The following is a 15,160-nucleotide window of genomic DNA, read 5'->3' as shown; positions in this document are numbered from 1 at the left end:
AGCAGCCCCCTTAGGAAGGGGGCGCTTTGGGAAGTCCTACCCCAAACCCACTGCCATTGAGTCAATTCCGACTCATAGCAACCCTACAGACAGAGTACAACTGCCCCATAGGGTTTCCAAGGCTGTCATCTTTGCGGAAGCAGACTGCCTCATCTTTCTCCCTACTTGTCAGATTCCACCGGGACCCTCAGTCAAGTCCACAGTATGCTCACTGGGAGGCCCTGGGTGATGCAAAAGGTTAATACGCCAGGCTGCTAACCAAAAAGTTGGCAGTGAGTCCACCCAGAGGTGCCTTGGAAGAAAGGCCTGGTGACCCACTTCTGAAAAATCAGCCATTGAACACCCACCAAGCACAGCTCCCCTCTGATCACATGGGGCCACTGCGAGGCAGTGTCGGCTCAAGGGCACCTGGAAAGAATTGTTCATTGGGGGGCAGGATCTGGGAGGAAGGATGGGTGCCTTAATCCAGGGGTAGCAGCAGGAGACAGAGGACCCTCTCACACCAGTTAAATCTGAGGAGAGTTTAATAAAGGGACTGCTTACAACCATGGGCAGCACTGAGGAAAACCAACAAGGAGCGTGGAGTACCTGATGGGCCAGGTACTTCGTACCTCTCTGCCTATGGGGAGAAGGGGACGGAGTAACGCGGCACGCACAGCGTGAGAGAGGGCTGACAGCCAGGCTACAGCCCAGTGGTGGCTCGGTGGGAGAATTCTTATGTTCCACACAAGAGACCCGGGTTCAAATCCCAGCCAATGCACTTGGTGCACACCAGCCATCCGTTAGGCAGTGAGGGCTGGCATGTTGCTCCGATGCTGAATGGGTTTCAGCAGAGGTTCTAGACTAAGACAGACCAGGAACAAAGGGCTGGAGATTTCCTTCTGAAAATCAGTGAGAACCCTGTGGGGCACAGTGGTCCGACCCCCAGCTGATGAAGTCAATAGTGCAGGATGGGTAGCATTTCCTTCCATCGTACGTGAGGTTGCGAGTTGAGGCTGAAACAGGCTAGCAGCTGGAGGGGCAGCTGACCAAAGGTTAGAAGGGGAATCTAGGTTATCTAGGAAGGGGGCGCTTTGGGAAGTCCTACCCCAAACCTGCTGCCACTGAGTCAATTCCAACTCATAGCAACCCTACAGACAGAGTACAACTGCCCATAGGGTTTCCAAGGCTGGAAACCCCAAGGGTTTCCTGAGAGAGGGACCTGATGGAATAACATCCCAATTTTCTCTCTTCTCCTGCCTTCATGTTGTCTGAATCTAGCCACAAGGGAGCCTGATCCAGTCCATGGGGTAAGCCTCCTGGGGTACAGAATACACAAATCTATTACATGAGTGTTGTGTGTCCATTGTGGACAAGCTAAAAGGAGATCACTCACTGATTCAAGCAAATCACTCCCCACCCCACAAAACCCCTGCAACCACCGTGACCAATGACAGTAAAACCTATAAAAGCCGGAACCTATGTAAGGCGGAAACCTGTCAGAGAAGGAAAACACAAACTTGATTGGAAAGTGGTAAGACTTTGCCTTGTCAAAGACAGAGTACTGGAAAGCCTCAGAAGAACAGGGCTGTCCCGCCAAGTTCCGGCTCCACAGGTTTCACCATAGACCTTCTTCTCAATGCATGAATATATAGGGTCTGTGTCCCATGGCACCTAATAATATTTTCTGAACATCCTTCCATGTCAGTATTCTTCTGGACCAAGATTATTTAAAGTGTCTTAAGATAACCTAGTGCAAATATCCTCAAAATAGTATACTGGGCTCCTTGTGCAGTAAAAATGAAACAAAAATTGAATACACACAGGCTCACATATACACAGTTATGTATCAACTCCAAACCACAGCCACTGCCACTGAGTCGATTCAGACTCACAGCGACCCTACAGGACAGAGCAGAACTGCCCCATAGTGTTTCCAGGCTGTAATCTTTGTGGAAGCAGACTTACTTTCTTCCATGGGGTTGAACCACCGACCTTTCAGTTAGCAGCCAAGCGCTCAGCCACTATGCCACCAGGGTTCCTTTCATCCCTTATCAGTATTCCTTAATTATATATTGCTTAGTTTGCCTGTATTTTTGTAAGCAATTTATTTTTTTACATGTTGCTATAAAAATAAGTCAGCATAGTGTGTTTACAAAAATACCTCCCAAGAGGAGGGAGCAGTTGGCAAACAAACTTAGAAAGCATGTGTTATTTGTGTAAAAATATGGTACTCTTCCTGTATACAGACACAGCTCAGAGACGCTGCACGTTCAATTCCAGACCTTGCAATAAAAGCCAGTGTTACAATAAGGCAAGTCACCTGAAGTTTCTGGTTTCCCAGTGCATAGGAAAGGTATGCTTACACTATGCTGTAGTCTATTAAATGTGCAACAGCATCCTGAAAAAACTTGATATATGAGAGTTGCCAAAATGTGACACAGAGACATGAAGTGAGCACACGCAGTTTCAAAAATGGTGGTAACAGATTTGCTTGATGCAGGGTTGCCATAAACCTTCAATTTGTTACAAAAAAAAAAAAAAAAACACTGTATCTGTCAAGTGCAATAAAGTGAGGTATGCCTGCCCATCTTGTTCTGTGACTTGCTCTTCTTTTATTCAAAGCTAGGCTGTGACATTGGGGCCCACAGTTTATTCAATTGTCCTGCCATGTGGTGGACCCCTGTATAAATATAAACCAAAGCAAACCAAACTCACTGCTGTTGAGTCAGATCCGACTCACAGCAACCCCTCCTTGGGTTTCTGAGGTGGTATCACTACGGAAGTAGATTGCCCAATCTTCCTTCTGAGGAGTGGCTGGTGGGTTTGAACTGCCAGCCTTCTGGTTAGCAGTCAAATGTTTTAGGCACTGCACCACCAGAGCTCCTTGTATAAATATTCTGCACTCCCATTTATCCATTCTCTTGCTGATGGGCATTTGACTTGCTTGCCTTTGTTATTGCAAACAACTCTATAATAACTATCTTGTACACATCTCCTGGCATGTTTGTGTAGAAGTATCGCTAAGAGTACAGTTGCATATACAACTAGGAGTAGGATTCACAGGCCACAGGGTATGCCCGCCTTCAACTTTTCTAGAAAACACCAAAGTGCTTTCCAAGGAGCGTGGGAATGCGCACACCCACCAGCAGGATGCAAAGACCAGTTGCTCCACATCTCGCCAGGCTTGACATGGTAAGACCTTACAATTTCTGTCATTCTAGAAGTTATAAAGTGGAAATTAGGAATGCAGTTCGCTGGTTACTAATAACTTTGTTCATCTTTTCGTGTTTCTGGGCATCTGATTCCTCTCCTGTGTATTGCCTCTTCATGTACTTGGGTCATTTTTCTGTTCGATTATTTGGCTGTTTTATTTTTTTACAAAAATCACCATGTTGTTGTTATGTGCCGTCAAGTCATCCCTGACTCATGGTGACCCCTCCTTGGATTTCCAAGGTGGTATCACTACAGAAGTAGATTGCCCAACCTTCCTTCTGAGGAGTGGCTGGTGGGTTTGAACCGCCAACCTTCTGGTTAGCAGTCAAGTGCCTGAAGCACTACGCCACCAGAGCTCCCAAAATCATCATAATTGGACCAATAAGCAACATCCTGATAAACGGAGAAAAGACTGAAGTTGTCAAGGAGTTCATTTTCCTTGTACGTATAATCAATGCCCATGGAAGCAGCAGTCAAGAAACTAAATGACGTATGGCGTTGGGCAAATCTGCAAAAGACCTTTTTAAAATGTTTAGGAGCAAAGATGTCACTTCCAAGACTACGGTGTGCCTGACCCATGCCATGGTATTTTCAATCTCCTCAAATGCATGTGAGAGTACGACAATGAATAAGGAAGACTGAAGAACTGAAACACTGGAACTACGGTGTTAATGAAGAATACCAAAAGTACGTTTTGTCAGAAGAACAAACCCATCTGTCTTAGAAGAAGTATGGGTAGCATGTTCCTTAGAAGTGATGATTGTGAGACCTGTCTCACGTACTCTGGGTATGTTATGAGGAAGGACCAGTCCCTAGAGAAGGACATCATTCTTGGAAAAGTAGACTGCTTGCCACTGCCATTGAGTCAATTCCAACTCATAGCAACCTCCATTGGGTTTTCAAGGTGGTCTTTATGGAAGTGGATGGTCCCATCTTTCTTCTGTGGAGTGGCTGGTGGGTTTGAACCACCAGCCTTCTGGTTAGCAGTCAAATGCCTTAGGCACTGCACAAGAGGACAATCCTCAATGATATGGATTGACACTCAATGGTTGAGTGGATTGATTGCAATAATGGGCTCAAACATAGCAACAATTGTGAGGATGGTGCAAGACTGGGCAGAGTTTTGTTCTGTTATACACAGCATTACTGAGTCAGAACTGACCCAACGGCACCTGATAAAAACAACATACATTTCATACTAGTCTTTCAGTCCTTGTTGTTGTTGTTGTTTATGTGCTGTCAAGTCGGACCCGACTCATAGCGACGCCTCCTTGGGTTTCCGAGGCAGTATCACTATGGGACTAGATTGCCCCATCTTCCTTCTGAGGAGTGGCTAGTGGGTTTGAACCGCCAGCCTTCTGGTTAGCAGTCACGTGCCTTAGGCACTATGCTACCAGAGCTCCTCCTTCAGTCCTATGCATTACAAATATATTCTCCAGTTTCATGGCTTGTCTTTCACTCTGTGTGTTTCCATGAACAAAAGTTCAATACTTACGATCTCCTTTCCCTACTTCTTTCGAACTGAGGGTTTTCCTTATTTTTAATTTTCTTAAATAACTGAAATACATTTAAAATACAGCTTTAGACCAATCATAACTTGAACTGGGAGTGGGTATGCTTGAGATCCAACACCTTGCTTTGAGCTTGTGATCCGGACACAGGGCTTTTTGATCATGTGTTTTGGGGACAGTCTTGCCTCTCAGGGAGAAGCAAGAAGCAGACTCCATGTCCCCTCCACCTGTCATGGAACACACAGTAAAGGTGCAGCTGGTCTTCCATCTTCATGTCTCAGCTGGTCTGTTGTTAGCTGCTGGCGAGTTGGCCCCTGACCCATGGCAACTCTGTCTAAAGGAATGAAATGCTGTCCGGGCCTAAGCCACCCTCATGATTGGCTGGGGATGGGGATCCCCAGGGTTTCCACTGGCTCACATTTGGAAGGAGACTTCAGGTTTCTCTTCTAGTCTGTCTTAGTCTGGGAGCTCTGCTGAAACCTGTTCAGCATCCTAACGACTCCACCAACAGAAAGGTGGTAGCTGCCCATGAGATGGACTGGTCTGTAGGTCCACGGGCAGCCAGTCCTGCCCCAGGAGGGCAGGCTGGAACCACCTCCTGGGTTTCTGGATCAAAGTATCACAGGCCATGGCATCTCCTCAGCACACGTGGGTAGGATGGGACATGGAGTTGGAGTCCCCTTCTCAGTAGATGAGCTGGGCCTCCTGAACTTCCTCATCAATCAGGCTTTCCAGGTTCTTTGCTTGCAACGCATCTTAGGCAGATGCCGCCAGTCTCCAAAATCCTGAGAGGGTGAAGCTGACTGTGCCCCAGCAATCCAAGGAAACAGGAAATGCTTGGTGGTCCCTTTGCTCCTGTAAATCAGCCTCTAGGCAAAACTGCCATCTCAGTTCCTTAGTGCTGCTGTAACAGAAGTGCCACAGTGGGGTGGCTTTCAAGAACAGAGGTTTATTTTCTCACAGTTCTGGAGGCTTGCAGTCTGAATTCAGGCACAGGCTCTACGGGACGCTGTCTGTTGGCTCTGGGGGAGATCTCTGTCTCAGCTTCAGCAGACAGTGTTCTTGGGTCCCTTGGCTATCTCCACATGGCATCCACCTCTCTGGCTCAGGCTGGGTTCTCTAGAGAAGCAAAACCAGTGAAATTTATCTCAAGGAAATGGTTCACACAGTTGTAGATGCCGGCCAGTCCCAAGTCCATGAGTCAAACATCAAGCTGGAGGCTTCTCCCGACCCACACAGCTGCAGGGGCTGAGGAACTCAAGACTGGCAGGCAGGATAGCAGGCTGCTGGCTGCTGGGGCTGACAAATGCAGGATCGGCAGGTACAATGGCAGATCATTGGTTCATAGGCAACAATCCTAAAATTGGCAGGCTGCACGGCAGGCCACTGGTTCAAGTCTTGGAACTGGAGATGATGACAAGCCAAATGCAGGATCCAGGATGAGCAAAGAACTAGAGACCTTTCCCGAAGCTCTTCCATATATACTGGAAGCAAGCCACACCCCAAAGGCAACTCCCCTTCAACTGACTGACTGCTCGCTGCAGATTCTGCCATGGAGGTGACTACCCCACATCTAAGCTCATCACGGGGAACAGCTACATCCAGCTTCCAAGCCACTCAGAATCATGGCCCAGCCAAGTTGACGCACCACCTTACCTACCACACCCCGCTTCCATCTGTACCTGTTCCCGTATCTGCTCATCTGTAGACCCGGTGTTCCAGGGTTCCTTGGCGATCACCACGTGGCATCGACCCCCTCTCCTGTTTGTGTTTCCTCCTGCGTCCCAGCTGCTCTGTCTTTAACTCAGAGGGAGGATTATGCTTAGGCTTCATTTATATAAGAAACACAACCCTATTCCCAAACAGATTACATCCACAGGCAGAGGGGTGAGGATCCCAAAACATATTCTGGGGGACAGAAGTCAATCCATAATATCCCCCAAAGTCAAGATTCTTTAAAATGAGTCACCTCCTGATGTCTTAACAGCTTGATAAAGAAATACAGTTTTTAACTGGGGGAAGAAATAGCACAGTGAAGTAGATAGGTTTGTACAGATACTTTTTATTGAGATTTTTAAAAAAGTATTATATATATATATATATGTATATATGTATGTATACATATATACATAGATATACATATATATATAAGCAATTGGGCATCACAGAACACCAGCCTGGCTGCTCCGAGGTAAGTGTAAAAGGTGGTGGTATGAACCAAAACTGGCACACCTCCCACTGGGTGGGTGACGCTGACTAGGAGCAATGTCTCCACATAACTAGGATGGCAAACGTACACAAATAAGCAATATACTGAGAAGGGAAGAATGAACCTTCACGGACACAATAAATATGAAGAGATGAGACCAATAATAACTTTGACAGGAACAATGTCTAGATTCACAACTTCAAGTTCACTGGCTTCACTTTGTAAAGCAATGTACAACAGAGAACAGACTTATTTCTTTAAGGGTATTATTATATGTGGCCAAGAACACAGTGAGTATGTCACTACATTGAAAGATACGCAACTATGGAAACAGGCGAAGAAAAACGTCAGCAGGTGAAGATGTGCCCTTCCTGCCAGAGACAGATCTTCCATCGTTTGCACATGAGTCCTGAAGCACGCCCTCCCAACGCAAGGCCTCATGCAAATGAACCTGTCACGGGGCCTCATGTCCGGATGTTTCACTGGAGTCCTCTTCCAACCAGATGTGAAGGAACTTGCTTTATGACATCCTCCCCTAAACTGTTCACAAAGAGCAAGAGGAAAACATTCCATGGACATGTGTGTTGCTCAGCACAGGGTGTGCCTTCACAAAGAAGGGCTGGTGCACCCCAGAGAACACAGGGCGTCTCTCCATTTTGTAGCTGATCAGGCAGGCGCAACGGTCAGGTCTTGAGGCACCAGCAAGGCTAACTGTGAGGACTCTGGCACAAAGAGGCAGAAGTCAGGGCCCAGAGTCGTGTCTCCAATCCTGATGGCAAACTGGACAGAAGAGTTTACTGACCTGTCCTGCCCGCCAGGGCTGCAGACAAAACAGTGGCTTGAGAAACAAATCTACCTCACCAAGGAATCACACAGAAACGTTTTATGGAAATCCTTTTCCAACAGAGCCAGCCTGAAAGAAAGCATTGGGGTACTTGTCAACAAGCGTAGGCTTTCCGAAGAGGTAGATGAGAACGTTTCACAGCGAATTTGCTGTCAGGTGTTACAAAACACCAGGGCATCCACCGCTCAGCCCAGACCTGCAGATATGCCGGGGGTGAAGCAGTCCATGGCAGTGAGCAGAGATGCCCGTCCATGGTCCTGTACCTACTATAGACAGAAAGGCCTGCTGGTTCTTTAAATAACAAACTATACACTGAAGATGGAGCAGAAATGATATGGAATGTTGCTGATGTCAATCAACTTACGATTCAATAAATAAATAAAATGACCTTGTGCTAAAAGACAATTCTTGTTTTATAATCTACATAGGTAACTCAGTAATCCTGATGTTATCCAGAAAATGCCAGCCCTATTATATAATTCGTTAAGACATAGAAAAATATAATTTAACAATAGGACTGAAAATGGTCACTGGTGAGTTTGTAAAGCACATGGAATACATACATCAAGGAATAAAATCAATAAAGAAACAGAAAATTAAATTTCAAGTCCTTTTGCAACATGAAAACACAGTGGGAAATATTTCTCCATTCCCTACCCCGATGTCAAAGTCATCTGATATTTAGGACAGAACCAAAAATGGGAACATATTTGCCAGTTTTCAGACATGTTTTAAAACTATATGGTGTTTAGTCTGTTAGATACAGAAGAGTTTACTGTGGGCGTATGAGTTAGTGAATGCTACAATTCTGTTTACATGTTGTTTTTGTTTTCTACATGTGTTTGATGAGATCCGTATCCACTAACCCATTTTCTGTATTTTTTATGAAAGGGCATTTAAAATTTAGGATGCTGATTTATCCATCAACATTAACACAGCCCCAATAGAAATGTGGCCCCGGAGTCAGTGAACTGGCTGCCACGTGTAGCCCCATGGCTTCTGCAGTGGACAAGCCTGTTACTCTGTCGGACAAAAACAATTCCTTAAGGAAAAAGACAATCTAAAATCCATTATGGCTTGAGCAAACCAATGAGCGTTGTATCAGAGTTAGCCTTCATTAATTCTACAATAATTTTTTTTTTTTTTTCAGAGTGGCCTGGATGGAAAAAAATCATCTTAATAGGAATTTAAATCATTGGCTCAAGCCTCTCAAATAAACCTTACATGGGAGGGAAATCATACTGGATCTGTAGAAAAAACATGTCTTTGAAAATTAAAATTCTTAAAACTCACTCTAGAAACATCAATGGGGCAAAGCGTAAAAGCGGAGGCCTGTTATTCTGGCGGTTTTACGAGTACTTTAAGGGAGTCCTAACATTGCCGCACTGACCAGCTGGACCACTCACTGATGGAAACCCAGACCCCACCCCTAGTCTAAAGGGACTGTGTAGCGCACACAGAAAGGCAGTTGGCTGGCAGAGGCCACCAGGGCTGCTCTGCTCCGGGACCACGTGCACCTTCACCATGAGGAACCCAGAGGACAGGCAGCAGCTGCATGACGTCCACAGCAGGTCCTGACGGAAAGCAAAAGGCCTCCTAAGAAGTTTAACCCACTGCCATCAAGTCAATTCCAATTCATAGTGCCCCTGCAGGACAGAGTAGAACTGCCCCGTAGGGCTTCCAATGTTGTCAATGTTCACAGGAACCTACTGCCTCATCTGCCTTATCTTTCTCCCGTGCAGCAAGTGGTGGGTTCGAACTGCCAACCTTCTGATCAGGAGCCAAATGCCCTAACCACTGATCGACCAGAGCTCCTTTCTAAGAAGTCTAGTAGCTCCAAACTCTGGGGGCCGGGGACAACCACCCTTCACTCAGTCATTTCCTTGGTACTTTATGGTGTGAAGGGCTGATTTTGATCAGCAAATTAATTCCTTTCTTCTTTTGCCTCATTTCTACCACTGTTCTCTCTGTGACACACACCCCACCCATCCCTAATGGCTTACAACCTCTTAGCCACCAACCTGTCAGAGACCCAAATAAAGCCTAAATCTTCTCTGTTGTTGTTGTTGTTGTTGTTATGTGCCATCGAGTAGGACCTGACTCACAGCGACCCCTCCTTGGATTGCCAAGGCGGTATCACTATGGAAGTAGATTGCCCAACCTTCTTTCTGAGGAGTGGCTGGTGGGTTTGAACCGCCATCCTCTAAATCCTCTCTAGGTACAAGCAACTAAGCCAATCGCTATGCAAGGTGGGCTGGGTTCATATGTAAAGTATCTCTGGGTTCACTTGGCAAGTATCTCTGGGTTCACTTGGCAAGTATCTTTGAATGAGACAGAAGCATTTCTTTGAATGTTACTGAAGAAAAAATGAATGACATATGATCAAAACATACAGAATAAATCTTATCTTATGCTGGCACAGTTCAAAGTACTTTTACAGATTTTCATCATCGAAAGAGCTTGAAACTTGAGAATTTTGTTGTATACTTGGTATGTTAAAATTTCAAGACATTCCTCAGAAAACATCAATTCCACCAAAAAGATAAATGTTGTATAGAATTGGCCCAATTACAAATTTTGAGTAAAAAAAAAAAAGAAAAAGTCATCACCCAAAACAAACACACACATACACACACGTTGACGTTTTACAAGTTCTGTTGTTAAGTGGTAGACGGTATTTGATAATGGCCAGTGGGGCCTTAAAGTAATAGTTTCCGCTGTTTGTGCAGCATATCTCAGAGTGCCAAACAGAGCGCCACCTGCGTAAAACAGATGCTGGCTTGCTGCCATTGCTGGTTTTGGTGAGTGCAATGCCTCCTTCCTTTGGCGTGCCTCCACATCTGATCTTCTTTTTAGATACAAAATTGGGAAATGTAATGTCAGTGAACTGTCCAATCAGAGGCGTGAGCTCTTTGCATTAAAGGTAAAAAAAACAACAGTGACATTCTAGAAGTTTTGCTAAAAAATCATACTGAAGCATGAAAAAAAAGAAGGAAAAACAAGGAGCCCCGACGAAATAAATGCACCAAAAAGGATGTTTGAGGTTCGAAAGATAATCCTGGGCCCGCCAACATTTTAAATTTATTTCATGTATGTTATATAGCAGCCTAAAGTCATCCATTATCTTTAGGCTTGGCCTTATTGATTCCTTAGAATTGTGAAATCAAGACTTCTTGTCACAGAATTCTATAAATACAACTGAAACACAAAACCAAACCTGTTGCTGTTGAGTTAATTCCAACTCCTGGTGACTCTATAGGACAGAACAGACCTGCCCCATAGAGTTTACAAGGCTGTGACCTTTATGCGAGCAGAGTGCCACATCCTTCCCCCATGGTGTGGCTGGTGGGTTTGAACCGCCAACCTCTCGGTTGGCAGCTGAGTGCATTAGCCACTGCACCACCAGGAAGCCTTATAAATATAGCCAAAATCTCAGTGAACTTCCTTGACAATGTTAAAATAGCCCAACCATATAAAGTTAAGACAACGAGGAAACATGTGCTGACACTTGTCCTTTGTGAATGGTCCAAATGTAAGAACGGCCAAGCATCTGGAACTACTGAATACCCTCACAACCTTCTAAGCCCTCTAAGTGTTACAAAGACTACTTTGCCAACTGGCCCATGTGACACCAGGTGCTGATGCAAACGGTAGCTCGGGATCTCACCATAGAAACACTGGCCCCATCAGAAGGCTGTAGGCACGAGCCCAGAGAGAAAGCAGGCTTGCCTCTCCGGGACCACCCCGACTCCCACACAACTCACGGCTGCCCTGCTCATCCTGCGCTCACAATGCACTGCTGTAAGTTACACCCAGACGTGTGTCCCAGCCGTGTCATTATGAACCAAAGGGGAAGGCGGAAGTGTCTGAGTTTACTTGGAATCAATGTGAGGCAAAGGGGATTCTGGGATAGTTTCAGTTCTTATTTCTTTCCTAAAAGAGAGATTAACCTTATGTTCTACTCCACAGCAAAAACAGTATTTTTGAGCAGATGCAAATTGGCTTCATTTCTGGGCAAACGTGGGTGGCGGCCCGCTGGTGGGAAGGTTAGCCATCTTTCTGGACACACTGGCATTGTCGTGTTGTTGGCAACAATTGCTTGTTGTTGTCGTTGGGGGCTGTGGGTCAGTTTGTAACTCAGAGTGACCCCGTGTGACAGCAGAACCTGCCCCATACAGTTTTCCGGGTTGTAACGTAATCCTTACAGGAGCAGACTGCCAGGTCCTTCTCCCAAGGAGCCACTGGGTGGTTTTGAACTGCCGACCTTTTGACTAGCAGCCAAGCTTGCACCAGCAGGGCGCTATAGCTGACAGGTGTGAGATATGAGACACTGGGAGCATCCTGTGACAAAGTCAGGGCACTGTGTGCACCTGAGGCCCAGTCCCCTGCCCAGGGGAGGTCCGAGGGCCTGCCATTTCTGCACCACGGTCAATGTGGAGCTCAGGTCGGCTGGGGCGGAGACAAGGACTAGAACAGTCACAGCTGTCACTAGCACTGGCTAAGAAGATGCTCAACTGCTTTTCTCCCTCTGTGTTGCTGTGGCTGCTGTATTTACCAAATGGGAATACTAACCTTTCCTTTTAAATGAGGGAAATGCATGGAAACAGTAACCCCCCGCCCACACACACAGTGGAAAGGGCAGACAGCAGCACAGGTGTGTTCATTTCAGACCCAGCTTGTAGTTGACACAGACAACGAACCTCACCATTTCTTTTCCAAAGTAACATCTACGAAATAATAAGACTCTTTCAATAAATTATATTCCAAACTCACAAAATACAATTTCATTAAGAAGGGCTTACTTTCCCAGTGGACATGACACACGGCTGAAAAAACAAAAACGTGGGACCACTAGAAATAAGCAGGACAGGCTGCAGATAACTATAATGTCAAGTTAGTCACGTTGTCAGTAGTTCATTTAGAGCTGTACAATAAAATGTCCCCGAGAACAGGACCACTTTGTGCCTTTTAAAATTATTGTTCTGAGTCTGATGACATAGGGGGCTTTGGGGGGGAGAAACGCTGGTTCTGATAACCCAGTATTTATTTCGTGCATGGAAAGGGCACGGAACAAAGGAGAAGATACACCACGAGGGTGGGTCGGGGGGTACTGCCGGGATCAGGCAGAAAGACGTGACGTCCTAACGTCTTGCTGTCACAGAGCAAACCTAGTGCAGAGTGTCATTCACGGATGACAGACGAGTGACAGCCAAGGAGCCAAGACACACAACATGCACTTTAACCCACTCATCCATCAGCATCCTTTTTGCAATAAAACCCATTTTCAAATATCCTACAAATGTGAAACCGAGCGATTCTTTTCCTCCTTTTTCATATCCATTATTGGTATGTTTCCAGGGGTCAGGCAGAGGGAAGCAAAATTCCTGTGTCATACACGTGCTCCTTGAGGCAACTCAAGGGACAGACTCCCCACCAAGCACACACCTGGCCAGGACAGTTACGTGTGCTGCTGGTCGGCTTCAGCCACCTGGACACCGTCATGGCCCTGGCATTTCAAACGCCGCTGCCTCCCACCTCAATCCCCATGAACCTTCCCAAAGAGCTACTGGTAAACGCCTGAAATTACGAACTTACACCATAACCCTTGAGCCCATGCGACCTTGATTCCCACCTAACAGAGAGCTCCTGGGAAGATCTGCCAGAGACGAGGCAGGCAGTACGCACACCGGGCCGGTTCACAGGTGAAGGGGCCAAGCTCAACGTTTTCAGAAAACGCCTTCAAGTTTTAACCTGGGGGCGGTAAGAAGCCGGTTCTGAAGTGCACAGAGGAAACAGACCATGGCTCTCCCACCCCCAGGAGCAGGGAGCAAAGACAGACTCAGCAGGGACCATTTATAGGTAACCATGGCAACACTCAGGGTAGCCCGTTACCCAACACTGACGAGTCCATCTTGGAAAGTCTATGATATATACAATATCAGACATAAAAACTTCAGTGACAAGTAGGAATGGTTTCAAGTCCCAGGTTCAGTATTTACCAAAATAAGTGTGCAGCAAGAACAAGAACCCTCCGTTCTTCAGTAGTTTTCGAGTGCGGACAGCCAGGACCACGCAGGAGGCAATCGGGCAGGGTGGGAAGGTGACCCCCAGGCCTGGGATGGCCGCGGCTCCTATTAGGAGCATCCTGGCAACTTGGGTCTCCCCCAGGCGTGGAGGAACCTCAGCGACAGGAACCAAATGTCAAATCTTCAGGCTTCTCCAGGAAGCTCCACTTCACGGCTAGACGACACAGCCAGGTGAGAACTCCCCCGATGCGGAGTCTTCTCAGGACCCTCCCTGCTCCTGGACATCAGAGGCCATTGCTGTTCCTGTGGCACAGGGGTGGCTTGGACAGCTCCACGACCGCGGAGCGGGGCTTGTTGAGGAACTTGGGAGCCCGGCGCAGTAACCTCTGGGCCTCCGTGAAGGTTTCCGTCAGCTCCTTTTTCCACTGTACAAACTCTGGGTCGCTCTGGGTGGAAACACACAGAGAGAAATGGTGACAGGTCGTCCAGCGGGGGGCTTCTCCAAAGTGTGTGAATGTTGTCGGAGCACGAGGCAAGCTCTACCGAAAGCATGCTCTGTTCTCCCAACCTACGGAAGGGGCCCTGTGGAATGGTTAAGGACTTGGCTGCTATGCACAGGTTGACGATTTGAACCCACCCAGTGGCTTCCCAGCAGCCCTGGTGGCACAGTGCTTAAAGCATTTGGCTGCCAATCAAAAGGTCAGCGGTTTGAACTCACCTGCCACTCCATGAGGGAAAGATGAGGCACTCTGCTTCCACTGAGATTTAAAAAAAAAAAACAAAAAACCAAACCCACTGCCATTGAGTAGAATCCAACCTATAGCTACCCCTCCTTGGGTTTCTGAGGCAGTATCTCTATGGAAGTAGATTGCCCAACCTTCCTTCCGAGGAGTGGCTGGTGGGTTACAGCTTGGAAACCCTCGGGCAGTTTACCCTGTCCTGTAGGGTCACTAGGAGTTGGAACTAACTCAATGGCAGTGAGTGCTGGGTTAGAAGCCACACAGAAGAAGAGACTTGGTGTTCTGCTCCCACAAAGATGTCCGCCTAGAAAATGTTACGGGGCCGTTCTGCTCTGTCCCACGGGGCGGCCGACTCAGAATGGACCCGATGGCTCCAACAGCAGCAGCGGCATCACTAACTGGTGGGTGATGCCGGGACTCCTCCCAGAGTCTCCTTACAGAGGGAAGGGAAAGGCCGTGCTGAAGCCCTTCAGATGATCCTGAAACAAGCCCACTGCGAGAACCACTGCCTCCGGCATAGTTAGCCACTCCCTTTGAGTGCCCCACCAACCAAAGTGTACGCACAGTAATGTGAGCCTTCCATACAGGATCTTCGCTGATTAACAACAACAACAAAACCCACTGCTGTTGAGTCA

The 15,160-nt window shown here is 46.9% G+C and overlaps 1 protein-coding gene across 1 annotated transcript in view; it reads right to left on the bottom strand.

Annotated features, from left to right (window-relative positions):
* Positions 1-14,069: 14,069 nt before the first annotated feature.
* GRK3 (G protein-coupled receptor kinase 3) overlaps positions 14,070-15,160 on the bottom strand; it is a 169,607-nt gene continuing 168,516 nt past the window's right edge. The window contains exon 23 of the mRNA XM_007947940.1: positions 14,070-14,231. Coding sequence (XP_007946131.1) covers positions 14,070-14,231 — 162 coding nt within the window. The remainder of the gene's footprint in view (positions 14,232-15,160) is intronic.

The sequence above is a fragment of the Orycteropus afer genome, unplaced genomic scaffold, assembly GCF_000298275.1.
Source record: "Orycteropus afer afer isolate SDZICR_OR568_19922 unplaced genomic scaffold, OryAfe1.0 scaffold00197, whole genome shotgun sequence".
NCBI classification, from domain to species: Eukaryota; Metazoa; Chordata; class Mammalia; order Tubulidentata; family Orycteropodidae; genus Orycteropus; species Orycteropus afer.
Note: the sequence above shows the minus strand (reverse complement) of the source record. Positions and strands in the feature narration are given on the sequence as shown.